This window comes from Talpa europaea (assembly GCF_964194135.1).
Source record: "Talpa europaea genome assembly, chromosome: 8".
In the NCBI taxonomy this organism is placed as follows: Eukaryota; Metazoa; Chordata; class Mammalia; order Eulipotyphla; family Talpidae; genus Talpa; species Talpa europaea.
In genome coordinates this window covers 111,607,109-111,634,016 of record NC_140075.1, presented here as the reverse complement: position 1 = coordinate 111,634,016, position 26,908 = coordinate 111,607,109, and the positions used below count along the sequence as shown (strand labels likewise).

The following is a 26,908-nucleotide window of genomic DNA, read 5'->3' as shown; positions in this document are numbered from 1 at the left end:
TTTAAACTTCATTTTAGAAATGTGAGCTCTAAAGAAATGTTTTCTTACATTTTGTTTCAGCAGATGGTAGGTTCAGGCTACTCCCAAGAGTTGCTCCCACACCAGGGAAGCTGGTCGTCAGTGCACGTGTCTCCATTGGCAGGCCACAGGGCATGTGAATCTATAGTTGCACGTTGTTGTGTAAACAGCTCATCAGGATGATGCTGCTCAGCACCTGACTGCTTTTTCCTTGACCCTTTGCTCGCTCACTCCCTCATCTTTCCTAGGTCCTCTCTCTGGCTTCTGCTGGAGAAAAGGTTGCAAGGTGGTTACAGAGCCCACCGAAGGATTGCCCCAGCTGCCCTGTTGAGTTATTGGGTAAGAATCCAGAATCTAGGATTTTTACAAGGTTCTATAGACTCGGCATTGAAATCCCAAAAGAAAGATGACACCCAAAAAGGCAGAGAGGAAAAGGACTTTATTGCCCTCTTAGTGGCTGAAAACAAAGGTTTGAGCCATTAAAGGAATGTGTTTGCTTATGAAGGATGAACTATATTGGATGCAGGAAAGAAGAGAGAATGTGTCCCAGATGTTCCTGGAACTTCTGGCTAGTGGTTTGCTAACTTGGTTGTGAATTGGTTAGGAGACAAATTAGAATTCCTTCGTAGTCCTCTGTTGAAATACTGAGTTGAGGGATAAGGGGTATGGGGAGAATCACGTATATGGATCTTGTGAAAAAGGGTGAGAGGGTATGAGCCCCGTAAAAGAACTTCTAGACTATCTAGAGTGCTTGGAATAGCCCTTGGTCACCGGTCAGAATTGAATCCTCAAGCTGATTTCTTACTTTGCTCATCGTGTGCTAACCAGGTAGAAGACCAGACTGGAAGCCTGCCCTTTCTTTCACCCAAGTACCCTCAAATCCTTCTACTAGTACCAGCCTTTTCTTGATTATAAACATAATAGAGTCCCTCCAAGAGCAGTGTCCCTCCCCAAAACAAGAGTGTAATTTTGAGGATGGACAGACAATGGTTCAGGTTTCTGTAGTGTTAATAAGTGCCTTGTGCAATGAGAAGGTGGGACCTCAGCCCCTGCCCATATTTGTATCTGCTGATAAGATTAGAACTCAAACATAAAACAAACATTTGGAATCACAGTGTGTTCTGTTTTCTTTGGGATACTTCAGGAGACATATCTCATGGTTCATTAGGATGAATCACAGGCCAGTATTTTAGTGATAACCTATGAGGTTACACAAAAAGGTTTTGTGTGTGTGTGTGTGTGTTTTTTTTTTTTTTTTTTTTGGCACTAGAATGATTATTTCCTTCTTTAAGCCTCAAGTGAGGACCACTAATGTCAGATATAATGCACTTTCTCAAAGTATACCTTTTAGGCAACCTCGACTCTACCACAGTGCTAAAGATATCTCTAGAGCTGTGGCCTGAATTGTACATTTTTTAATAAACATTTGGTGATTCTCCTGCCCACTGAAATGGAAGAATGACTGCCACACGTGCATAGACTATGAAACTGGATAGCAGTGGCCCATAGGTAAAGCACTGAGCAGACTCACACCCCATCTCTGCACCCACTGGTTCCCTTGGGTGAGATGGAACATAATCCCACCAGCTAGAATTTGGGGGCAGGGGAATGCCCCCCAAAATACAGTGGAGGCAAATGGATATCACATGGGATGAAGGCCCAGGGAAAAGTCTGGATTGGCTGGGCCTGGATTAAGCAGGAAAAATTCCTTGTGACCAAACTCAGGGGAGAAATCTAAAAGGAACAAGGCACATACATACGTACACATGCACACACGCACACACGCATGCACACACACAGCAAGATTTTGCTTCGGATCAACTTTTTTTACCTTTACCAGTGGTAAAGTGATTTCAGTAAAGGAACAGGGTCAGTGTCCAGGTTCAGTGCTGGACAGTTCCCCATGCACTGCAGATGGATGCTTCAGGGGGACACAGTAGAATTCTCTGTTGCTCTGGGATCTGTGACCTAAGAAGCATGGGATTGTCTTGTTCTTACCCTCTTCCATCCCCAAACCCTGACACCAGATCATTGTCTTAAAGGGGGCTCCTGATGAGCTCTTTTAGGCTTAACCCGATGACGGACTTTGTCTCATATTCTTAGGCCATATGCCACAGACAGTTTCTCTAATTCTTATTGGGGGTAAGAAAAATGATGATGTTGGTGATATACAGGGAATGTACAAACCACCTTCCACGTGCAAAGGTCCACACTAAGTGATTTGCCCACAGTTAAATGGAAGTCAAATTTATAAACTTTCTGCAGATATGAGCACGGCCTGTATGTCTACAAATAAAATATTCTGCAATAAGGAAGAGAACAGTGTTGCGATCTTCTCAGGTGGCAGGAAACGTGCCACTCTCCAGGGTATTCACACTGAGCCATCTGAGGTCTGCAATTCTCTGCCCAGGATTCCAGCTTCCTGGATTCCAGCTTCCTAGATGTCAACATGGAATTAAGAAAAGGGTAATTAAGGGCCTCCCCGGTGGCGCAGGGGTTGAGCACTGGGTTGCAAAGCTGCCCGCAGCCTCTGCAACGCCGGTTCGATCTCCAGCCACAGGCGAGGGTCCCACATGGCGCGCAGACCTCCCCTGCCACCTGCTGCTCCTCTCAGCAGTGCATTTCGTCAGTCCGCCTGTTCTGCTCCCCGCTCTAGCTCTGGTGAATTCTCTCACCCTCCCGCAATTCTGACTATACCCAGTGCATGTATAAATAAATAAATAAATCTTTAAAAAGAAAAGAAAAGGGTAATTAAGTATATTTACCAAGTCAGTCTTACACCTTAAGGCTTTTACTGTTCTAGAAACAATCTTCCAGAAGATGAAATGATCCAAGAGTCCCCAAAAATATTTATTTATACAAAGATTTTGAGAGTAATATTTGTATGTCTTTCTACCTCAGTCTGTGCGTCTGGGGCCACGTCGTTGTGTGCACATATGCGGCCTGGCACTTCGTAGCACCTGCTTCCAGGAATACCAGATGAACACAGAGTCTTGGGGGGCGGGCGGCCCTTTAGCCCCAAGGCTGCACAGACCCCAGATGCAGATATGTGCACCCTGACCTGGAAGGTGTCTAGCCGGATGTCCAAGGGGAAATGCTATTGAGGAAGGAGGCAAGAGGGAGGAGCCAGAGGGCAGACAGGAGAGGGTTAATTCTCATGCTCTGCTTGGGAGTTCAGCATATCCTTTGGGCCCAATAGACTTGGTGGCTGGGAATTACATTACCTAGATTCTTCCCCTCCCCCCCCCCATAATGATCCTTGATGCTGACTGATGTTGAGAGGACAATTTGCAAAAATAATAGATTTGTCCTTCATCCCCAGTAGTATGAGATACAATCCGGGGCCTTTGTCTTAGCAACCTGTCTGAAGAAAAATGCTGGTCTTGTGTAACATAATCCAGATTCCCTAAAGCAGATGTGAGGCAGCGATGAGCAAATCTGACCTCAGCTCAGAAGTGTCTTCCAGTCTGGCCCCACGCTGGCCATGTCTGCCCCTCCTCCTCCCTGGGGTATGCCTGTCCCACTGCCACACGACGTGTCGACTTGCAGTCCCTCTTCCTCTGTCCCCACCGCCTCTTGTCTACATCACAGAAAATCTGTGTGTTCTGAAGAATTCGGCCTTCCTCCAACCAAACCCACACTTTCTTTACCACAGTGATTTCTCAGAGCCAGCAAAAAGAGAAGTGTTCCAGAAAGGAACCTCCATCTTAGCCATTTGCCTGGAGCTGAAGGTCGAGGGCTCCAGGCCTCGAGGTGAGGTCTGTTGCTTTGTGTTTCCCGAGGACAGGCAGGCAGGCAGTGGCACTTCTCTCTCCTCTGTCACGGCTGGGGCTCAGCTACACTTACAGGACTTCACCACCATGTTAGAGAGCTGTTCCACCTTGGGGGTCCTCCCAACATAGTACAGGATGGTCAGGGGCTCCAAGTCCTGGGGCACACAGCACGGCGAGGCAGACGCTTCCGGATTCAGGGTGTTGTACAGTCCCAGCACCTGCGGGGAGAGCACGTCATGCAGAGGCTGGCGAGCCCAGCCTCAGGCCCAGCGCCCTGAGAACCTGCTAGTTCTAGAAGCTGCTCCCGGGGCTGAGTAGACGGGTAGATGGGCCACGGATGCTAATCGGGAGGAACTGCCGGGATATAGTTTTGGGGAGTGCCTACGTGCTGTTCATCCACAGAGGAAGAGTGCAGAGCACCCACACTTGTTTCAGGGATGTCAGATGACGCATAGGACAGCTAGTGGGGAGCTGCTCATTGATTATGAAATTCTCTCAACACCCTGGGTTGGGCTTCCTAGCTGTCACTGATCGCTGTAGTGAAAAATGTTCTCACTCAACATTCCCGAGTCACTTAGCAAGTGTCACTGTGGGGCCCCCAATAGGAGGCAGTAATTGTGGACTGCAAGGAAACTGCCTCCCACTTTCTATTCCCTTTGAGGGAGAGACAAGATGGTGTCAGAGTCGGGAACTGCCCCTGTCTCTTCATATTAGTTTAACTGCTGGGTTTCACGTTATCTTCCAAAATTCTTTTTCTACACTCATGAGGCTGGAATTGTGACACTTCATTACTGATGGTAGAAGCCTTTTCTGCCCCACGCGCCTTGTGAGCAACGTGAGCACATCCCTGACCTTCAGGGCGGTGCCGGGCGGCTCATCCACTTCCAGGGTGGCACAAATGCTTTGAACAGAGCAAGTAAAAACTCTGGTTGAGACTAGGAAGGAAAATTGCAAGGACAGAATGTGACCGAGTGGCCTTGGGCAGGGACATGGGCGCCTGAGAACCTTCACCACAGGGCCTGACTCCCCCCAGGGGGTTTGCTCACTCAACATGCAGTCTCATGAGCACTCTTTTTAACAAGCAGCCTGGTCTGTTCAACCCCGGTGCCCGTAGGAGCCAGCCCAGCTCCGTACCGTGCTGTGGGTCGTGTCTGCGCTGCGGAGGTATGGACAAGGGCCCGAGCAGAAGTTGGCATAGTAGCCCTTAGGCTCATGGACCCACTTCCAGCCCAGATCCTGTCGGAAGTCGATGTACAGAGGGCGCACGCAGCAGTTCTCCTCCAGGTTGCTACAACAGGAAGCCACAGAGAAAATCAGCCTCAATATGTCACAGACGGCCCTCACATGGGCACTCGGAGCCCAGCCAGGTGATCATCAGAGGTGTCTCTAACCAAGGGGTTCCCAGAGTCAAGGGCACTGAGATGGATAAATCATGCAGGTGTTTTCCTGCATGGAACACCACTAGCCCAAGGACATAACAGGCAGATAATAGGTGATGCATGAAGAAGTGAAAACAAGGCAGAACTGGCTCTGCCCCCTTTTACATCAAGAATCAGAGCAGAGATATAAAGTGCCGTGCAAAACCAAGTTCTGAGTGTTATGGGCTCACTCGGCTTTGTTGTGTGGTTTTGTCGTTACCTTCCTAACACGCACCCAAGCAGGATGAGCTCTAAGCTCCTACAGCGTGTGTGCTATAGTAGATGGCTGCTAGACTCAATCTAGGGGCCATTCAGTCAAAACAAGCAATAGCCTTCCATAAGACTCGTGATTCCTAGATCACCCCAAATGTAATTAACAGACCAAGTCTGCTGCCTGCAGAAGTCCAGTCAGCAACACCCTTTGCCATCAAGGCACCTTGCCTGTTCTTCAATATCTACTGAGACCTAGAACCTGCCACTTCCAAAACTAGGGTGAAACATGGCAGACACTCTTGGCTATCTATTCAGTAGCTCTTCCTATCCCCTCTTCTCCCTTGCCACCTCCTGTGTATAGTCTAGAACCCCAGATACCTGTTTCCCTGGCCTCCCTTGCAGATAGGGCTGGACATGCCACCCAGAATGCAGGGAGTGAGAGAAAACTCTGGTCAATGCAGGGAGTGAATCCTTAGAAAAGTCACAGAGGGAAAAGAAACTAGTTTCTTGTCCTAAGCATGAACTTGAGCAGTCACTGCCCATCGACAAGAGATGAAAAGCCAGCAAGGTGAGCATGACAGGCTGGGGGAGAGAAGAGAAAGCCTGTGTCCTCAGTGGCATCATTAAGCAGCCACACCATCCCTGAGCCTGCTGCTACAGGCTTCTTATGAGTAAAAAATCCTCTGTGGTGTAAGCCACTGTCACTTGCAGCCAAGACCTTCGTTCTGAACTGATGAAGAGCCACATAAATCAAACCACCCGCCAGCCTGCAGAAAGAGGCAACGACACTGCCTTTCCTTCAAGTTTGGTTTCCCGAGCTCAGTAGCCCCACTTCATCCAGAAATTCCTCATGAGAGATGACTTCTAGATCTAAAGATTTCCCTGTTCACTCTCCCCAGCTCCGTTCAGGCATCCTGCTCTACAGCCAGCCCAACCCATTCATGCTCGCCAGAAGCTTCCCTCTCCCATATCCCTACTACACCTTACTCATCCTCCAAGGCTTCGCTCAAATTTGACACCCTTCTCGAGCTTTCCTTGTGTCCATAGACGAAGTCCTCACGCCCGATACTTAAAGCTGTTCAGCCTTCACACTTGCCCACAGAAGTGGTCAATTTTTATCGTTCAGTTACTGCGATGCCTGCTTTATCATTTCCCTTCCTTATAAAAGAGAAGGTAAACTGCTCCTCAATAAAGGAAGAGGGTCTGTCTTATCTCTTTACTGTGGCGACCCAACTTCTGAATTAGTTCATTTCTCCTGCTCTCCCTGCAAATGGTGATTTTCCCTCATTCATTAGCATTCTTGGACACTTCTTCAGAACTGAGCGCTTCTTTATTGGAGATTCCTGCATGAATCCCTCCTCAACCCCCCCCCCCCACACACACACACACACACACTCCTGCAACCCGACACAAGCACACCTGAAAAGTACTTTAAATCAAGAGAACCATGAAGAGGCTTTAACCAAGTCTCTTGATTCAAAATATTTTAAAAGGCAACACTTTCCTCCTCATTTACTCTGTTCAGCCCTGCACAGAGCTAAGCAGCAGAAAAGCAGCAGAGGTCTGAGAAAAACAAAGAGGTTTGTAGGAGGCTCTAAGTCTTCTTTCCTGGAGCGGTTTGTGGCTAGCACAGAGGCCCCCCACCAAGGTTATCTGCAGGGGTTCATGGTCCCTGAGTGCACCCAGGCTCACCGGAAGCAGTAATTGGTGTCCAGAGCCCTCTTCTTCCTCTGCCCGCCCTGGCCCGGGTTGTCCAGCCGGTGTGGGGGGATCATCATGAGGATTAGATGGGGGTTGTGGTGGTCCTTCTGCTTCTTGAGTCGCCCCAGATCTCCACGCCCATGGTCATCCTCACTGTCCACACCTGCGGAGGGAAGGAAGCCAGGGTGGAGGCTGCTTTCTCATCCCATCCCATCGCCGCCCCGGGAGGAAGGCATGGGGTGAGGCTCAGCTTCATGCTAATGTCCCACACAGCAGCCAGGGGAGGACTGTGTAGAAGAACCAGTATCCGAAGAGCCCACAGGAAGCCCTGGACAGGTCCTTCCTCTGGGTACGTGAGTCGAAGGGCAGAGGCCCCCCTTGAGATGTTTCCCAGGGCCTTCCCAGCTCCAGGAGGCAACCCCGTCACTAGGCAGCACATAACTTTGGGCTGTCAGTGTGGATTCTGAGACTTAGACTCTCAGGCTCAGAACCTGAGGCTTGTAATTGACTATGGCAGGAGGCGCTTGGACTTCAGAAGAGGCGCTGGGACTGAGATAAACAGGAGGCCAGATCTCAAATCTCCTTTCCTGAAAAGTCATCAAGGTTTACTGAAATGAGAAGATTTCATCCTAACTTGGCCTGGAGGTATGTACTCTGAAAGTCTTCTGGGTTCTGAGGTTCTGTGATTAAGGTTTGGGGGTTTTCTGTTGTGTTGTAGGAGAAGCAGGCTGTACAATAGTGCTCACAAGGGACAAGTGGGTTGCCAGGGCTCAACCTGCACCTTTCCCAGACAGGCCTCTAGCCTCAGGCCCTGGTTCAGTCGATTTGACCTTGAAAAACCACCTGACCTCAGGTGTGTCTTAATTATCCAAAACGGGGTAATGAAGGGGAAGGAGAATGTCCCAGAAATCCACAGTACGTCTAGGCTGAGTACTTTAGAAACATTAGAAAACCTGAACTGGCTCTTAACTCTTTGACCATTACAACACACACACACACTGAGCCCTGAGGCAATCATTTAAACCCAGATTGCTCCTAGCTGAGGATCTGGGAGGCTTGACAAGGACTGGAAAGCTCCGTAGTCGGGGCACTCATATTTGTGGGCACCAAAGTTCATTTCTTTTTTAAAAAATTTATTTTTATCTACCTATGCTTACAAGAACGGGGGTGTGGGCCAGAGGTGTGGCGGGTGGGGAGGGTAAGAGGATTCACCAGAGAGTGGGATTCACCCATTCACCAGAGCGGGGAGCAGAACAGGCAGATCTACTGAAATACACTGCCGAGGGGAGCAGCGGGCCAGACAGGAGGTCTGCTGCGCCACGTGGGTTAGCTCCCTGGTCGGGGATTGAACTCTCACACTACAGTGGTTGGTAGTGCTGCTGAGACTTTAACCCCTGCGCCACCAGAGAAGGCCCCAAAGTTCATTTCTTTCAGGGAAGGGGAAGACAGCTATTATTTGTTGAGCATACCTGACAGGGTTTTGCAGTTATCTCATTTAATTTGTGAAATTAAATTAGAAAGCACTCTGCAGAAAGCACTCTCCTAAAAAGTACACGCCTGCTATAGTGAAGGAGTTCAGGGAGCTGAATCTGCCTGAGTGACTTCCCTGCCAGTCTAGCCGCTTGCCCCAGGTGCTAATGTGTTCTCGATTATCTATAAACTGCAAGCTGCAACTATCGCTTTGGGAGCAAAGCAGAATTACTCAAGTGCAAAATGACAGCCATCTCTGTGACAGAGCTTGGTCCCTGGTCTGGGGATGGGGTAGGGGTTTCTGTTCCCTCCTGCCTTATGAGCGCCTCCCACCCATCCTACCACACACATCCACTTTGTTACCTTTGAATTTGATTTCCATCACCTCGTGAATGTTCTCCAGGATATCTCCATTGGGCTGAAAGGTGTGACACGGACAATGAATGCTGATTTCCAGGCCTAAGTTGGACTCTGCAAGATGAGACACAGCATCGTTGAGAAAAGCACTCTGTGTGATGGAGAAATGTGCCCTCCACCACGCACGAGGGGCCAAGGCCTCAGCTGCCATAGGCAGCCCCAGGGACTAAGTTACTGCAGGGTAATAGGAGACAGGAAGTCCTGTCCACGCCACAGTGGACCTTCTGCTCATGTCACTTCATTCTTGGTATTTCTGTTACGTCACGAACAACCAAATTGGAGGCACAACTAGTAGGCATCATGAAGCAGAATTTTAACACTCATCTACTTTCAAAGAATGGTATTACGAAAAAATTGCCACCTACCCCTGTGGGGGCAAAAGAATGAGGATACAACAAGGAAGGGGAGAAGCTGACCGCATCCTGCTGTTGTTGGGAGAGGAGATATTTTAGGCAATCTGCTGAAGGAAGGATGAAAGGAAGAGGCAGAGGGGCTGGAAAAGATAGGGAAGCGGAAAACTGAAGAGCTTTGCAGCAGAAGCAGTCACTCAAAAGGCCAGATGGAAGAAGGGAGGGATGTGGCTCAGGGATTAAAAGGCCAGGAAGCAGTGCCAGAGCTCGGTCATCTGCAGACGACCAGCACAATCAGTTCAGGTGAAAGATGCTGCCATGTCTACCAGGGGCATGCCTGCAGATGTCGAGAGAGGGGTAGATTTCAGAGGAGACAAGATGAAATTCATGGAGACGCTGGGCCACAGTTTCCTTTAGGAACAAGGACATAATGAGGTAAAGGTTACTTGCAGGTTTCGTGTTTCAGAAGCCTTGTTGACCTTAATGAGGAAGCTGGAAATGTGAATGGCTCATGAGGATAAATGAATACTTGGGCAGGGGAGGCTGAGCCATAATATTCAGATGACATTAGCCCAGAGAGAGCACTCAGAAGGAAGCCTGGCAGTGCCAGGGCTCAGCAGCTGATATTCTGGTGCAAGAGGGCACTTACTGCTAGTAATTGTGAGATCAGGTGTTTAAGTAACTGCAATTGGGAAGCAAGGAAACTAGTGAAAGAAGTCATGGAAAGTGAATTTTTAAAGGAAGATCAAGAACGAAGTGAGAAATTCAAAGGAATCTAGTAGTTTTAAGTGGGAAGACCAGAAGGGTCTAGTAGCATGTCAATTCTGGCAGGGAAGACTCAATCAGGGTGCCCTGTTGATCCTGGGCAGGCATAGGAGAGATCATGGAGATGGACCCCCTGGATTCAAGGTCAACATCTCAGAGAGCTGATTGATTTACTGCTCCCTGATGACACCTCAGTTATATGTGAGCATCCAGTTTGGGGAGCCCCCGAGGGTCTGTCTTCTTGAAATCTGATGTCATCAAAGTAGACCCGGAGTCCAGGCTGGCTTGGCATCCTTCTCACTGGCAAATAGGCCAAGCCAGAGATTCTAGTTACCATTAGGCAGGCCAGGATGTCCCACTGCTACTGATAAAAAACCAGCTCAGCCCCTGCTTCCATAAGCTCCAGGGCTAGCCTAATTTCTCCTGCCCCGATCAGGGTAGCCACTGGGACATATGGATAGCTGCTAAGCTCGAAGATTTCTGTACCAGAAGGGAAGGATAGAGAGGAGCCTTTACAACAAGGATGCTACAGAACAAGAAATGATAGAGAGGGAGGGAGACATAGGAGCTTCTTTCTGGTTTAAGGCAGCTGGAAGGAGCTGGAACAGTTGAAACAGGCTGCACAGCATACTTCCTAGTACCCAAAAGGGTTCAAGGTAGGCCAGGAGAGACTTGCAGTGGCAAATTCTGATTCATGAGTTGGAAAGTCAAGAAGCAGACAGGCATTGGGGAGCGTTAGGGGCAGGGCACAGGTGGTAGGTGCAAGCAGGTGGACTCAGGCTCTGTCTAGGGAGAGTGCGCAGACATTTGTGGAATGTTACTACTTGTCAAGCACCGATTTAAGACTTACTGTGCATGAGCTCATTTAATCTCCAGAATAATCCTACAAAGTGGGAACATGTATTATGCTCCATGATAGAGATGAGTTCACAGAGGGAAATTAAATGACTTGCCCAGTGCCCAGCAGAGTGGTAGAACAGAGATTCACACATAGACAGCCTTATGCAAGCGCCACACTCCTGCTACAGGTACAGAGGGACAAAGAGTGGGGTCAGAGACCACCAGGGAAGATGCCCACACATTCACTGGTGAGCATTTTCTAGTGGTGGTTTTTCCCAGTGTATCCCTGCCCTGAGTCACAGTGCTAAGTAGGCTCTCTGCCAGCCTGTGGGGGAGACCTGGCTCTGCATAGAGAGAAGCTTAGGGGTGTGAGGACCTGGGCCCCAACCCTGGACAGGCCTCCAGCCAGCTCTAGGACCCAGACATCAGCCTGGGTACCAGGTGTACCATGTTTGCTGAATGAATCCAAGACCATATGTATGACTCAGTTTCCTCATTGGTCCACACCTCCAATGGCTCCATTTGGAGTCCATTTGCTGCCTTGTTTGGGGCCATGAACTCTGAAAGACTCTTGAAGATGTGCGTGTGATTCCCCAGTGCAAGGAGTGGGCAGATCTGCCTAAATGGGAACTGAAGGTTCGGAAGAACTAATCTCAGAACTGGCAGCGGTAAGGGTGGTGGGTGGGGGACCCATAGGTTTTATTATGGAATTATCTTTTTGATGTCTCAAGGAGGATGGAAATCATTCTCAATGCAAACTGTTCATTGAGTTCTGCAGCTGTGAAAATAAGAACTCCTTCAAGTGCCCAGGGCTTCAAAGAAATCCAGGTGGAGCTGATCAAAATCAGACAGGGAGCTAAGAGATTCATTTCCCTGGCCTCTCTTTCTGTAGCCATGCCGGGTCCTAGGTGGAGTGCTGTGTGAGTCAGAATTCCCAACAGTGCTGCTGTTGGCAGATCCACTAGGACTCTCTCAGGCTTTCGCCTTCATGCTCAGTAGGAGGGATAGGACAGAGTTCCCAGACACCCCTGTGGCTGGGGCCAGACTCCAGCCCATGATCTGCCTCCCCAGCCACCAGGTAATCCCTCTGAGAAGAGACTTGCAAATTTGGAGCCTTGCAAATTTGGAGCCCAGCTAGGTTATAAAAGTGAGCAACACGAGCCTGTCTACCATGCTATCTAGGGACTGCCAGCCTTACAAGGGAAACACTGGGGAGGGGTGGGGCTTGTGGGGCCTGCCTTGAAGAGGTGGCCACTACTCTGCTGGATTATTTTTAGGAAGCCTTCCAAATGTTCAAGAAAAGCCAGAAATCCAGGTTTTATGTGCAATCCCGACTCTAAAGAAAAAACAACGTATTGTCCACTAGTTAAATATAAAACCATATGTAGCCAAGCAATTTGTGCTCACTGGAGGTTTAACCCCTAGTTTCCTAAAACACCAAGGACTAAAGGACCCACCATGCCAGGGACTCGGAACATCAGTGCAGCAGGGGACTGTGGCTCCACAGCAGCTGATGACAGCAGGAAAATTCACCAGAGGGAGGGAAGGCATAGATGGGGCCACCAGAGGTGCCCCCCAAATACTGAGCATCAGAGCAGACCCCACCACAGACTACGGAGGGGAAGAACAGCCAAGCATGACGTCATGGCGCCCGGCCCATCAGTCTGGAGACTCCGCTTCTAATCCAGGCTGACAACCTTGGTCAAATCATTAACTTCTCTGAGCCTCCATTTCTTTATCTGACCCAATAAAAGCTTACTCTTGTCTGACAGGCTGAAAGCCACAAAGTTCTCTCAAGTACATTTGATCTTTAAAACAGTCCGGCACGGCACGCAGGGAAGGAGCCATTGTTTTATTTGCCAGATGAGGAAACAGAGGCAGGTGAGATATTTGGGGTGCAAGGCGTTAGATATGCCCAGTGGGCAGTTCCTTGGCTAACTATCAAGCCTTTCCAAATTAATTGGCCAAAACAGAACCTGCCCCACCCCCGCCATCTCCTTGTTTCAATAGCCTTCAAGAGGAAAAACAGTCTTCCCTATTTCAGTGAGAGCTGCCAGCACTTCAAATTCTTAGAAGTCACCCGAGACTCCTCCGGTGTCTTCACAACCCAGACCTAACCAACCTGTTCTATTATCTCTACCTCCAAAGCAGAGAACAAATCCATACCCACTGCTGCTGCCCTAGCAAAGTCCCAAGATACTCTCATCCTACCTGCTGCAGGGACCTCCCACCCTGGTTTTCCTGCTTCTGCTCTTGAGCTCCTGGCCACCAGAGGGGTCCTCAAAAAAATGTAAACCAAAGCACCTGACTCCATATCGCCAGCCCTCCTTATAGCCCCTTCTGGACCTCTCATCCCACTTGGAGTAAGTCCTAAAACCTTACCAGCTCTGCCAGGTCCTAAATCACATAGCCCAGATGTCTCTTAACCCCCCAGCACACTGGGTTCCGGCACACCGGGTTGTCTGCTGCAGATGGAACGAAGCCAGCTGGTCCCCCTGGGGTTTGGTCCCCACGGTTTCCTTCTTTTGCATGGTCTTTATCCTGACCTTCACAGGCCGGCTCCTTTGGTCACACAAATCTCATACTCCGTAGACACACTTGTTCACACAATCCTCTTCATAGAGACCCTCCCTGAGCATCTAGTGCTGACCTCCCACCCCAGTTCTGATCACATCACCCCTTCAGTTTTTCATGACACTTATCACTATGTGAAAGGCCTGTCAGTCAAAGTGTTTGCTTGTTGATTAGATGTCTCTCACATCACAACAAAAGTCCCCCTGAGATCTGGGATGTCACCTGTCTCTTTCACTGATCAGTTCCCAGGGCCTGACTCAGAATAATACTAGTCAAGTGAACGAATGAAGGACACATGGTTGGTGGCAAAGGTGGGCCCAGAACCCAGATCCGTGACTCCTTTAGTTCTCTGCTCTTTCCACTCTTTCATGAAGGCCCCAGGGACCTGAGATTACTTCCAAACCGTCAACCAACCTCTTCTCAAGAGCCATTCGCGCACCGTGTCAGTGACATCAAACGACAGCCACTCGGCAGTGCCTCGCGTGGGCAGGTTCTTGCCACCGATGTAGCGCTGCTTGGCGATGTTCTCATCAGGACGCAGAATCTACAGGGCAGAGAAAGGAGTAAGTGCCCAGGCCAGGACCGGGATCCACAACACATGGCACTGCACAGGAGCACAGGGGAGGGGACAGCGGGAAATGAAAGGTTCCTGAATGCTCCTTGGAGCACGTAGTTATTGATCTTTCAATCCTTTTACACCGATACAGAAACTAAGGTCGGTGAAGGCAGGAGTCACAGCTACCTTTGCTGAACTCTGCACAGATCTGGCAAAGGAGCTGCTTCATCTGTGGGGTCTAGGCTCTGGGGGGCAGGGTTCACCTGGAAGAGCTCGATCCTCTGCTCATTGCGCTTGGAGGTGGGGTTGGGGACCCGCAGGACCCGGAATTCTGCTCGGAACAGGTTGGTTCCATTTTTCTCCACTGAGGACACATTGAAACGGAAAACCTTGGAGGTGATTCCTTTGGGGCAGACAGCCAGCTCATCTGGAGACAAAGCAGCGGGGAGAGGGGCAACGTGAGTGAGTCCCACCGAGCAGTGTGCTGCCAACAGATATTGCCAAGTGGCCAAAGTCCCCACCTGTGACCTCCTAAAGACTGGAGGCTTCAGACCTAAAGGTGGAGAGACAAAGAAGATCCTTGGTGGCCCTGGAATCACACTCAGCCTGATGGAGGAGCAGGGAGATCGTGGAGTCCCAGGACATGGCACTAACAACTGGCCAGTCACATGCACATGGAATCCCCCTGCCGCCCTTGTTTGACAACCAACTCTGGCAGGCTCTCTAGCCTGCTTTTCCTACTACTGTAGACAATACAGATGCGCAAGAGATCAGTAATCGCCCCTTGTAGTTTAATCATCTCGGTTGGTAAACTCAATCGTGGGTTTGCTTACTTGGGTGAACATTTATTTATTTATGAAAGACATATTGAGCAAGGGCTATGTGCCACAGACAGTGCCAACATCAGGAAGCATAAGTGAATAGCCACAAGGAGGTTAACATCCAGGGAAGGTTATTAGCACATGGGCCCAAATATAGGACCAGAAGGAACATGTCGAGGGCTTTGCAAAGCCCAGAAGCTGCTGCAGAGGTCAAGGGAGGGAGAGAGCAGAGGCCACTTCAGGGAAGTGGTGATTAGTTGATCTGCAAGAGGTTTGACCAGAGGAAAGGGTTTAAGGATGAAGAAGAAAGGGATTTTTAGGGAAGGAATGCAGGAAGCAAAGGCAGGGAGGAAATACGGGTGAATGAGAGGCTTGGAGTGCCCAGGTGGGAGTCCTGAGCCAAGGTCACCACAGTAGATTGGAGTCTGCAGGGGGTGGCAGCGGGTGCCAGGCTGAAAGGTTAGGATATTATTCCACCAACAGTAGGGAGCCCCAGAAAGTGTTAGCACAGTGACATAACTAACATGTGCCTGGGACTTATTGGGGCGGTGTGGGTGGGTATGGCCAAGATCCCACATCTCCAGCCAGGCAGGTCCACAGATGCTCCTTCAGACTGAGCTGGCTCATCAGCCGTGGCTGCTTTCTCTTTAAGGGTCTCTTGCCTCGACCACACGGGCTGTGCCAGCCTCTGTCACCCCCGCTGGCCTCTCTGTCCCAGAAGGCAGAGGCAGCAAATGCTCTTTCCTGCCCCTCAGAGCCAGAAAAGAGAAAAAAATCCTGTCTTTTCTCGTATATACATAACAACCTGAATGCGCTGAGCAACATTAACACCCAGAGAAAAACTTTCTACACAAATGGTAACAATAGCCAGAACTTGAAATTCAAGCTCATAGACCCAGATTCCACACATAATGGACATGACTGGAATGAGCTCATAATCACCCCGAGGGGTGGTTTGGGGAGTCCCAGACAAGGCGGGAGGATCAGAGGCCTGGAAACGAGCAAATGCACTACTGATCTTTAAGGAAGGATGAGTGAGTGTTTCTGGAAACTGCCATCTGGTGGGCCTGACACTGGTTCTTAGAAAATTAATGGGACAGATGTTAGGAAAACAAATGTGTGAATGCTGGCTAATGAAGCCCTCCTTAATAATTGGCTCTGAAAGAACAAATACTGCCAACTAGCCCCTAAACCATTTCAGATAGAACCAGAAGGAAGAATCAGTGACAGCAATTTAGTATTTAAGTTTGCAAGTGTGTAACCCTCTGGATGTGGATAAGCCACTTGGACTGGCAACCCTCTCGAGTACTGACATATTTGGATCTTGAAAGAGCTGTCATCAATACGGCTTCAGTTATAACTGTACCTCCGGTAACTGTTGAAAGAGGGAATAAATGGTATGTCATGTGCCTGTTGCTATAAAAAAGAAAACGAGAATGGAAAATGGCTCATGCTAGTGGGGAGTCGGGGTGGGGTGGAGACGGTGGGAAGCCAGAGTCGAGGGTTGCAATGAGCTAAAAGGGTCTTCACCACACACTGGACCAGCCCTTCTTGGCTTTTCCAGTCCATGCATCAGTTATCTCTTCCCTAAGAGGGCCTCCCCTTGGTGGGATTTTTAAGATTTCAAGAAGGAAGTGGAAAGGGTCATTTTGTATCACTGGAATCTTTAAATCCCTAAGAGAGTAGGAAGGGACATTTGGAATCATCTAGTGCCACCCTCTTTATATGAAGAAATTGATCCAGAAGGGTCTCTGCCAGGGTTACACATGAATTGGTTGACACAAGAAAATTGACACTAGTAAACAAAGTTCAGACACAGTTGTTCGTGATTAAAAAAGAACTTCCTAGGAGAGAAAAGAATGTAAATGGCATTTTCTTGACACTGAAGTGCACTGAAAAATGATTCCATCACTTGTAGAATGAGAGTGTAAATAAATAAATAAAATGTAATAAATCCACCTTCCATTGCATAGAACTTTTATAAACTCATCTGACCCTTTAACAGTCCTTGAGGGGAATGAGAATAAGTAAAATTGACCATTTTACAAATGAGAACATTGGGAGCCAGGAAAGGTCTATGATTTCCCAAGGTCACACAGCTAGTAGGTGGCAGATGTGGTATTTGAACACAGATCTGCTGATCTTATTTATTCAAGCAGAGATTCAAAGCCACAGAGAACCTGAGAGAGCGCCTGGTAGGTAGAAGGGTGGTTTCACCAACCAAACGTGGCCTGGACAAGAGCCAGTCCTCAGTGTGATGAAGCCATGCTTCTGAATAGCACTTGTATTCCTGAGAGCCGGAGTGGGGAATCCACCTTCACGAAGTAAATCATGACCAACTTTCCCCATTACACATAAGACAGAGAAAAGGAGGAAGGGGGTGGGGAGAGAGAGAGGGAGAGGGAGAGAGAGAGGGGGGCGGGTAGATGGCATTTTGCTATCAGGAGAAAAAAAATAGCAAAAAATATTCAGGTGGAGCATTCCTGGAAAAAACTGGACACAGCTGATCATGTTTAGATCAACGCCTTTTAAAATGTTTTCTGACACCTGGGCTTACAGATGTGCCTCTCCTTGTAGACAGAATTCCTGCTGGTTCCAGTGATGGGACTCTATCTATCAGTGTGGCCCGGTGCCCCAGCTGTACATGAGAATCACCTGGAGAACTTTAAAAACAAATGACTCCCAGACCTGTTCCCTAGAGGTTCTGGCTGCACCGGAGTGTGTGGGTTCAGAGCTTTATTTATTTTTAAGATTCCCCAGCTGAATCTAATGTGCAGTCAGTATTAAGAATCACCATTTATAGTGCTCTACGAAGGGTGCCATGACTTCCAGATGTTCTGGAAGTTTGATAAACCATTGCTCTAGTGGTGTAAGCTTCAAATAGGTTAATCTTTAAATGTATTAGACAGGCTATTTGGCCAATGCATCCATTAAAAATTTTTGAATTAGAAGTTCATAAATATTTTCAGCCCATGTTAAAAGTGGGGGAATGTCACAGAAAGATCCAGATTTTCTGCTCTTCTGGCACATTCCTCAGTGCACAAGTGTGCAGGAGCTGAGCATTGGATGCCCTCTTTAAACAGACTATAGGCACCCCAGGTCCCCTCCCACCGAGTCTCCCACACACTTTGTTCTCTCCAGGACCCTCAGGCCAAGTGTCCTGTGCAGGTTGTCATGGTGCTGTTGCTATGGCTTTTAATGGAGAGTTCTAGGTCTCTAGTTTTCCAGAGCTTCTACTTTACCTTTAGATCATTTGCTTTAGCTGCCTGCCCTCTGTAGACACTTGTGCTTGCAGTCGTTCTGGGGAAGGTTTGCCTTAGTTCATTGGGTTTTAAGGGTCAATGAGTTCAAGAGTCAATAAGAAGTTTATAGAAAATACACATTCCCCAGGAGCCCATCCCCAGAGGTTCTGACTCTGCAAGGCTGGGGTGGAGCCTGGGTATCCACATTCTGCACATTTACCTCGCCCCTGGGTCACACTTGGATAGACACCAACCTGGTGTAGGGGGTATTAGCACTTTGAACAAATGAGTTCTTTAGATACATCATGTCTCTGAATTTTCAGAATGAACAAAATCTAAATGCAGCAGCTAGAAAAGAAAGGCTGATTTGTCAGGTTTTCTTTACTAAGGAACTCTGGCTTTGCTGACTGCCTTAGCACTGTCCTTGGCTAAAAACAAGAGTCCCCTGCCAGTCACAGATAATTAGAAGCCAGACGATAAAAGCAGTTGATGATATCTTGATAACAAGGGTGAGGAAGGAGCTGAAAGGGCTTGTGTCCTTTCCTACCATGTGGGGCAAGATACCTCTACTCACATCCCATGGCAAAATCCTGGAGAATTATAAAGACTGGGGTTGTACAGTCTTGCTTTTACTCCCCACCAGAGACTGTTGAATCATCCCAGATGTAACCATAAAATTGTTTTAGTTGAAAGGGACTTTTAGAGATTATCTGTGACTTTACATATGAGGAAATCAAGGCTCAAAGAAATGACTTGCTCAATTCCACATGGTGTAGTTGCTTAACCAGCTTGAGACTCTTCATTAGATAAAGGAAATCCTTTCACTGAATTTGGGGGAATGTCTGTGGCAATATGAATCTCTGGGCCATTGAAATAAGCAGAACTAAGAAATAACACGTCAAGTTATTCCTATGCAATCTGCCACTGAGGTTACTAAGATAATAGTTCCTGTCTTCTGCTTGCTCCAACATGTGACTCATTCATATTGTAAATCCCAGTCCTGTTGGGGCCTAAAGGCTAAAGGTCAGACTTTAAGTTCAAGTAAAATACACATTTACTTTAAGAGGCATATTTTAAGCAATTTACATTAAGTGTATTACATTAAGGCATATTTTAAGCAATTTACATTAGTGTAAAAAGGTATGCATCCCGCAGGCAGAGTGTCTAGATCAGTGTCCCTGCTCTTTTTGGATCAATTGCTTAACTGATGCATGTTTGAGACTCCTCGCGTGTAAAACAGGGAGATCAGGGTACCTATTTGATAGGGCAGAGCCAGAGGGTAGGTGCTGTCCTCCATGCTCTCGCCTTGGCGCCTATTCTCCTGTGCCACTGGACATCAGTCCTTCTTGCACTTTGCTCTCCAGACACCCCAGGTCCTTGCTATCATTCCTTCCACCCCCACCAATATCGGTTCTGCTGGAAGTGCAGAAAGGTGGCAGGGAACGTGCTCTCATCACCTGCCTAGCAGAAGCTCTGGCTCCCCTCTGGAGCCCCACCACAGGCCCAGCCCCACCCCTGCTGGCCCTTACTAGTTCAGGACACACTTTGCTCCCCCAAGCCTCTGATGATGGCTCTCTGTCCCACTCGGCATCTGTTGGCCTTTGCATCTGCCCACGGCCTGCTTTATAATTAGAGCACTGTGTGTGTCTGCTCCCCGGGCTGGCCCAGCACCTGACCAGCTGCAGGGCGGGCCCCGGCCACGTCTGCTCAGCCTCCGTGTCACCTCGAACAGCTGCAGAGTCTGGGCCTGTTTACTGTTTGCACCTGTGGGTCTCTGCGGCCCCGCCCGTGTCCCACTCAGCCCGGGCCCCTCCACAACATCCCACGTCGCATCCTGCTCACTCGGCCAGGTTTGCTGCAGGCCTGATCAAGCCTCCGGGACCCAGGGCCATGCTACCTACTGCAGTTTTGAGGTCATGGAGCTGCAGCTCACAGCTACACAGGTTTCCCCAAGGCTGCTCACTACCTGTGCCTGAGCGTCTGCACAAACTCAACGTCCACCGGCACCTGTGTGCCCTCGCATCCATCCAGCTCATTCATTCTCAGCTCAGGATTCCAGACTGAGTAGGCCCTGATGACTCAGAATCCCTCCTCCCCAGAACTCCTCCTCCTGACCCAGATCATTAAGGTTCGGGTCCCTCCCTCTGGCCCTGGACTCTCCTCATACCTCTCCAGCTGGCCTCAGCCTTCCACCCTCTTCTGACATTTGTGGCCACTGTCTCCTGCCTTTGTGGGTACCCAGTGGGTTGGAGCCCAGCCAACGAGTTGCTGGTACCTCTGGGAACCACTGACCAACCCTGAGTGACCCCAACTAAGGACCTGGGGCAAGGACATCAACTCTGCCTCATCCTCCAGCCTCTGCGCCACACGGTAGCCACATCCTAGGGCAGGGCGCTCCAGGCAGTCACAGGAAACCGGAGAGGGAAGCTCTCGCCAGTAACCACAGGCTCCTGGGCCTGGTGTGGGCCAGCTCCCGGTGGGGCCTTTTGCACCTTCAGCCAGAACTGGTCCACCCATCAGCCACCCCCTCCTCTTTCTTCTGTCTAGCCAGGTTCCTTTCGACCCGTGCAGATTCCCCTCCTCCCCGGCTCCTGCTGACCCCCCTCACCCTGCCCGCTCCATCATACCCTCCCGCCCCCACTGCAGGCGCTGCCCACCTCCCAGGTGAGTTGGGGCTGAGGTGGTCAGGGTGGCGAGGACACCTGCTGGTAGGAAAAGCAAACAAGGGCTGTTTCCAACGTCCCTGGCCCACGAGTGGTTCACATTCCTCCTTCCTGGGCTGTCAGCTTCTCAACATCTGCCAAATCTCTCTCTCTTGTATTGAGGTTTTTTAAATCCCCGTTCAGTAAACACACATGACTTCCACACGTGTACAAACACACACAGATGTCTCGCCCAGAAGCCTCCCTGCTTCTCAGCACAGACAGCAGCCTCCTGGGAGGACCCGCTCCCAGACACCCGTGTCCCCTCTGCACCCACCGCTACACCTCCCACCCACTGTTGCAATGACACGCAGACAACACAAAAGGGCCGCCGGCCATCGGCCACACATCCAGAGCCTCACCCCTGCCTCCCCAGCGTCCACAGGCCGGGAGGACGCCCGTGCTGAGCACACGCATCTGCCCGCCGCACATACCGCTACACACACAGCGACCCACAGCACATGTGCGTGTGAACACAGGCGCGGGCCCTTCCCCCACGCACATGGCTCACGTGGGCGCGTGTATGGCGGAGACCGAGGGCCTGGGCAGGGAGGAGCTGTCTCTTACCTGGGCTTCAGCAAGCTTGGCACACATTAATTTGGGACAGGTATAACCTTCTTCCCCAGAACCAGAAAAATTGAGGCGGAGACATGTCATGATGAGCCGTGAGAAGCAGGGAGGAGACCTTATCCTCTGGGAATCTAAGGGTTCTCAGGAGAGTCGGCCCTGCCCCCTATGGTACCCAGAGGGCCACAGTTACCTATCTGACGGCGTGTGTGAGAACACACATGTTAGTAGGACAACACAGTGTAATTATCAATTAAAATGCATCCAGGGTGTGATGTGAGGAGGCCCGTGAGCCGCTGGACCCCAGGGCTCCTGGCCTCCCAGAGGCGCCCCAGCTCTGCCCAGAATGGACCTGGCTCCCTCCCCACCCACCTCCCCAGCCCCAACTGTGCATCACACCTCCTAGCTTCAGTGAGTGGGGCACCCTGCTGTGTGGCCAGGCTTGGCCTCCCCCTGCGGACCTCCCTGCTCCAGTTCAGACCCTCCAGAGCAGACACCCCAGCGAGAATTTGGACTTACTGTGCTCCGCCAGCCCCTGGATCATGTCGAATTTATGGATTTCTTTGGCATAGTACTCCGACTCGCTGTTTTCCTGCGTGCAGCCGTCCTCCCTCTCCCCCTGCATCTCCTCCAGCAGCTCTCGGGTGCTGTTGTAAAGGGCCAGGACCTGGTAGGGGACGTGGGTCATCACCGATGGTTCGGGGGGACTGGTGAGCCTGAGTTTGCTCAAGATCTGTCCCCTAATGGCTTCCACCCTCTTCTTCTTGATGTGGCCGAAGTCCAAGGTGGTGCAAGTGGACAGAGAGAGGCTGACTGTGGCCAAGTTCAGCAGGGCCAGGACCACCAGACTCCTCTGCAAGTGCATCTTCATAGGCGAGCTGGGGAGAGCGGCCTGGGGGGCTGGGAGGCCCGGCGAGGAGGAGACCCCAGCAGACGTGCAGAAGGAGGGAGGAAAACCAGGCGGCCTCCCTAGATCCCGAAGACTGAGGCTTGGCAAGAAGGTGCATGAACTCACTGCACTGCGAGAGCTTCAGGACTTCCAGGAAGCGCTGGCAACCCGGAGCGCAGAGAAGCCGACTGTGTGCCTCGGAGCTCTGGGTTTCTTCTCCATGTGTCTAAACAGGTTCTGCTGGGCTCTGAGTCCCGGCAGGCCAGGTGGAGGGCAAGCGGAGGGCTGGGAGGGGTGGCGAGGCAGCTGGGAGTGGGAAGGGAGCTGGAGTTTTTCCTTAGGTAAAAATAAATAGAGAGGATATCTGATATTGCCAAACGCTTCTTGGCGATGGGGAGAAAGTGGGTATTTTAAAGAAGGAACAGAAGGACCGTGGCTGGGTCCCAAAATCAAAATCCTGGCCTTGCCCTGAAGGAGAATCAGAAAAGAGAATGGAAAAGAAAAGGAAAAAAAAGTCAGATCACCAGTGAGTAGGTGGGGAGAGGCAGGGCTGGGCTGCCGCTGGCCCAGCTAAAGGTGGGGGCGGTGCGGGGCACACTTGTCTCTCAGGCACACCATTCATGCTTTCCCTTTTGTTTACACTTCCTCGGGGGCTTTCTCAATGACTTTGTTCACGCTGCCTCTTGTCTTCATTGGCTGGGACGTGGGGTTATGTGCAATTGTAAGACAGGGCGGGCAGGCCCTGGGAGAACAGCCCCAGTAATCCACTTGGACACCCAGGTCAGCTGCACCTCGGCGGGTCTTCTCCCTCGGCCTTTGCTTCTGTTCCCTGCTCCTCTTTGAAAAATAAAAAGGAAAAGGAAAAGAAAAGAGAAGCCAGTTCGCTGCACGCCTGCTCCGGGAAGCTGGGGGACTCCTTCCTTCGCAGGCGCCGGCCCCTATCTCTCGCCTCGGGGGCTCGGTCCCCGGGTCTAGGCTCTCTGCGTCGCTCCCTTGCTCGCTCTCGCTCCTCTCGCTCGCTCTCTCCCTCCCTGCCTCCCTCTCTCCCGCTCCCCCCTCTCCCCTCGCCGGCTCGTCTCCCCGCGCGCGCACACACACACATGCACACACACACACTGCTTTCTCTATTTCTCTCTGCTGAAATTTTATACCTCCCTCCCATGACGTCTCCGGCCCGGGTGGGGGAGGGAGGGCCCATTGCACGCAGCCTCTTTTGCTGCTGCACGATTTTAATGTTTTAAACAGGCACAGGAAAAGCCGAGCCCATTTGCAAAATACTTTGCGAGCCCTCTCGCTCGACGTGGTAGCTGAACTTTTTTTCCCCTCTTGGAGTCACTCCTGCTACACGTTGACTGTTTTTCTGGAAAGTTACTCCGATGAATCCCCTCCTTCCCTCTCCGCCCGGTCCTCCCTGGTCCTCCCGCCAGCTGTCAGTCGGTCCTGGCCGCCCCCGGTCTCCCGCGCCCTCCCCGGCCCCCGGACCCCGGCCGCCTCCGGCCAGGCGGGAGGGCCGCGCGCCGGGTTCGGGGCCCGCGCGGGGCTGCGCCGGCCGTGCCCACCCTCGAGCCGGGTCACGCCCGGCCTGGCAGCCGGGCTGGGGCCGGGCTCAGCTCTGCGGCGGTCCCGGCCCCGAGTCTTCATTGACAAGATTGAGCCGGGCGGTTTGCAGAAGCTGGGAGGTGCTCCCAGGGCATTGAAAAATGGTGGCGCTTTCCGGTAGATCGAGGGTGCCCTCTGGCGAGGCGAGGCCGCCAGTGGAGGAGGCTCTGCAGGGAGGGCTGGGGCCGGGGCCGGGGCGGACGGGCCGCGGGAGGGCGAGGGAGGCAGACCCGGCGCCAAGGGGAGCAGCCCCCGCCCCGGCCCGACGTGCGCGCACGGGCACCGCTCCTGGCCCGGCCCTGCGCGGCAGCCGCCGTCCGCACCAAGGTCCTCCAGATGCTCTCAGCCGCCCTCGCGCCAGGGCTGCGGGGAAGTTCTCTCTCTCTTCTGGGTCTAAGCGTCTAGGTCTTTGCTCCTGAAACACCTTAGGAAGGGCAAGACAAATCGCCCCTGCCCCGCTCCCCCCCAGTCCCCAACACACACACACACACACACTCTCACAGATTTACTTCTGAGTTGATGACTTTGCTAGGAATCAGTGCTGCACCCCAAAAACCCCTCACCCAGCCTCCCTGCACCCTTCCTGCCAGGCCTGATTCCTGCTCCTAACTCCTAGGCCACTAAATGAAGGGCTGTTGGCAGGCGCATCAGCAGTTGATCAGGACAGTCCTTGACAGCTTAACAGTTGAGGAAACTGAGGCACAGAGCAATTTAAAGGGCCACACTGCGTGCGCAGGTGAGCATTATTTTCAGTTACATAACACATGAGGATACCTCAGTGTAGAAAACTCACAAGTAACTTGCCCAGGGTCATAGGTAGGGCAGGCAGCTGTGGACGCTGCCAGGAAGTCGAGGGCAGGAGTCTACATACTTAACTACTGTGCCATCGTTTGAGAACTGTGACATTCACTATAAGCCAGGTGTTGTTCTGAGCTGTGCGGCTAATACAGTGAAAAAAGCAACCTCTCTTCCCCAGGACAAAAACCTTGCCCTCCTGAAGCCCACATTCTGGAGTTAGAGGTGAGGGTTTATAACTACATAACCTAAATAAGTAAATGATGTAGTGGATAAAAGGGAAGTGCCTTGGTGGAAAATAAAGCAAGGAAGGGGGAGAGGGAGCCTAAGTTGAAGACTGTTGCAATTTAAAATAGGGTGGTCAGAGAAGGCTTTCCTGAGGCCTCTAAGCAAACTGACTTGCAGTGTGGGAGGGGAGAAAGGGAGAGCCTTCTGGACTCTATCTCGGCCAAATCTCAGTTTCTGGTGCTGTGGCTCTGGCATATGTATTTTTAACAAACCTCACAGATGAGTCAAGGACTCAGGCAGGTTTGGAAGCCACTACTTCTGGGCTTCTTTCTGCCTGGGTGAGCACTTTCCATCTTTTGCTTTCAGAAAATTGGAGAAGTTGAGAGTGAAGGTTTGGGAACTGACCATCAGGTGGTGGTGGTAGGGTTATGAGTTCACAGGAAATGGAAAAATACAAGGATGTAATTCCTTCTTCCTCACTTGGTGCTAAGGAAAAAGGAAACAAGGGACTTGCTGGAGCTAATATTTCATCCATCTTAAATTTTTTTGGCAATGAATGTTGCTTTACATTAAAATCTAACAGGGAATTCTCCTGAGAATTAGAGTTAGCAAGTTAGGATTAATCTTTAAGAGTAATTGCCAGGGAACAAGCAAGTCCAGAGAGGGTTCTGCCTACCTGCACAGGTAGTTACAGCAGGGCTAGGACCACACTTCAGCTGTTCTGACACCCAGGCAGTGTTGTTGCTGTCACAACGCACAGCCTTACCCAGCAAGCATGAAGGGACGAACTGAGTAATTCATTGGGTATTCAAGAAGTGCTTGCCATCCAGTTCTACAGTGCAAGTCCCACTTTCAAGTCCTCATGTTTAAGCAGTGACCATCTAGGTCTTACCCCTCTAGTATGATACTGGGTCATGTCTCACATTTAGGGCCATGAGCCCATCTTTTGGGGGTCTCAGATGACCAGTACCAGGGACTTGGCCACTGATGTTGACTTGGGCAATCTTACATAGAGAGTCAATAAAGACTCACCTAGCTTGCCCCATTAGAATGGGAATTTAGGGGACAGCTCTCTCTATGAGAGTGACCCAGCAGTATGTGCCGGTAAAAAAAAAAACATTCCAGTTAGAATTGGTGTTAGAAAGGCACCTTCTCTCTTACTGAAAACTAAGATGATTTTCCTCAAGCCATCTCTCTGCACTTTGTTGTCCTTAATTGTTCAACAGAGTTATTTATTACTGCTGCTCACTTTATGGGGTTATTGGAGGGAATATTTATACTTCTGAGAGTTATAACTACTCAGGTATTTGATGTGTTGGTTCAGCCTCTCTGTCAACTTCTTGTAGGCAGAGATAATGTATATTGCACTTTCTGTTATAAACCATTTACTACCACCTGACCTTTGTGATCTTGTTTTCTCATCTGTGGAATGGAGACAATACAACTTATCTTACTTCCTATACAAGGTTGTTATCCCCTTCACAGAGGCTAATAACTGTGAATGTCTGTCCATTGCAAAGAGCCACACAAATGGGAGGGGTCACTCTAGTTAACTACTATTACTAGTAGTTTTGCACTTAAAAACTTTGGTATTAAAACAGAACTCCGCAAGTAGACAGTTCCTAAAGACTAGCACTGCCCCACAGAAACAGCTTTGGCGGGACTGAATGTCTGGAGGTTTCTTCCGAAAGTCTACCAGTGCAGGTTTAGGAAAGATTTGGTTGAAGTTGGAGGGAGGCACAAAGATGCCAGAAACGATGCGGCGGGCCCTTTAAGCGCAGGGCTGGAAGAGTGGAGCCGTCGTCAAGGACGCAACTGGGCCACTTGGTTTCCAGGAAGTGACGTCAGGCGGCCGCGGAGATGGAGGACGTGCTGGACCTCGGCGTGGAGCGGCGCCGCAGCTCGGCCACCTCCGTGAGGACCCACGCGGGGGGTTGGGGTCAAGAGCCAGGATTTGGGGGGGCGGGGAA

The 26,908-nt window shown here is 50.6% G+C and overlaps 2 protein-coding genes across 2 annotated transcripts in view; one reads left to right on the top strand and one right to left on the bottom strand.

Annotated features, from left to right (window-relative positions):
* Nucleotides 1–3,850: 3,850 nt before the first annotated feature.
* On the bottom strand, nucleotides 3,851–22,434 carry TGFB3 (transforming growth factor beta 3; the record flags this gene model as incomplete). Its single annotated transcript, XM_084239956.1, has 7 exons — nucleotides 21,947–22,434; nucleotides 14,359–14,522; nucleotides 13,954–14,083; nucleotides 8,957–9,064; nucleotides 7,115–7,286; nucleotides 4,926–5,079; nucleotides 3,851–4,009 (listed from the first exon to the last, which is right to left on the bottom strand). The coding sequence occupies exons 1-7, from the start codon at nucleotides 22,296–22,298 to the stop codon at nucleotides 3,851–3,853; spliced, it is 1,239 nt and encodes a 412-aa protein (XP_084096082.1). The 5' UTR covers nucleotides 22,299–22,434.
* Nucleotides 22,435–26,798: 4,364 nt separating this feature from the next.
* IFT43 (intraflagellar transport 43) overlaps nucleotides 26,799–26,908 on the top strand; it is a gene marked incomplete at both ends in the record, with an annotated part of 72,329 nt that continues 72,219 nt past the window's right edge. The window contains one exon of the mRNA XM_084239633.1: nucleotides 26,799–26,852. Coding sequence (XP_084095759.1) covers nucleotides 26,799–26,852 — 54 coding nt within the window. The remainder of the gene's footprint in view (nucleotides 26,853–26,908) is intronic.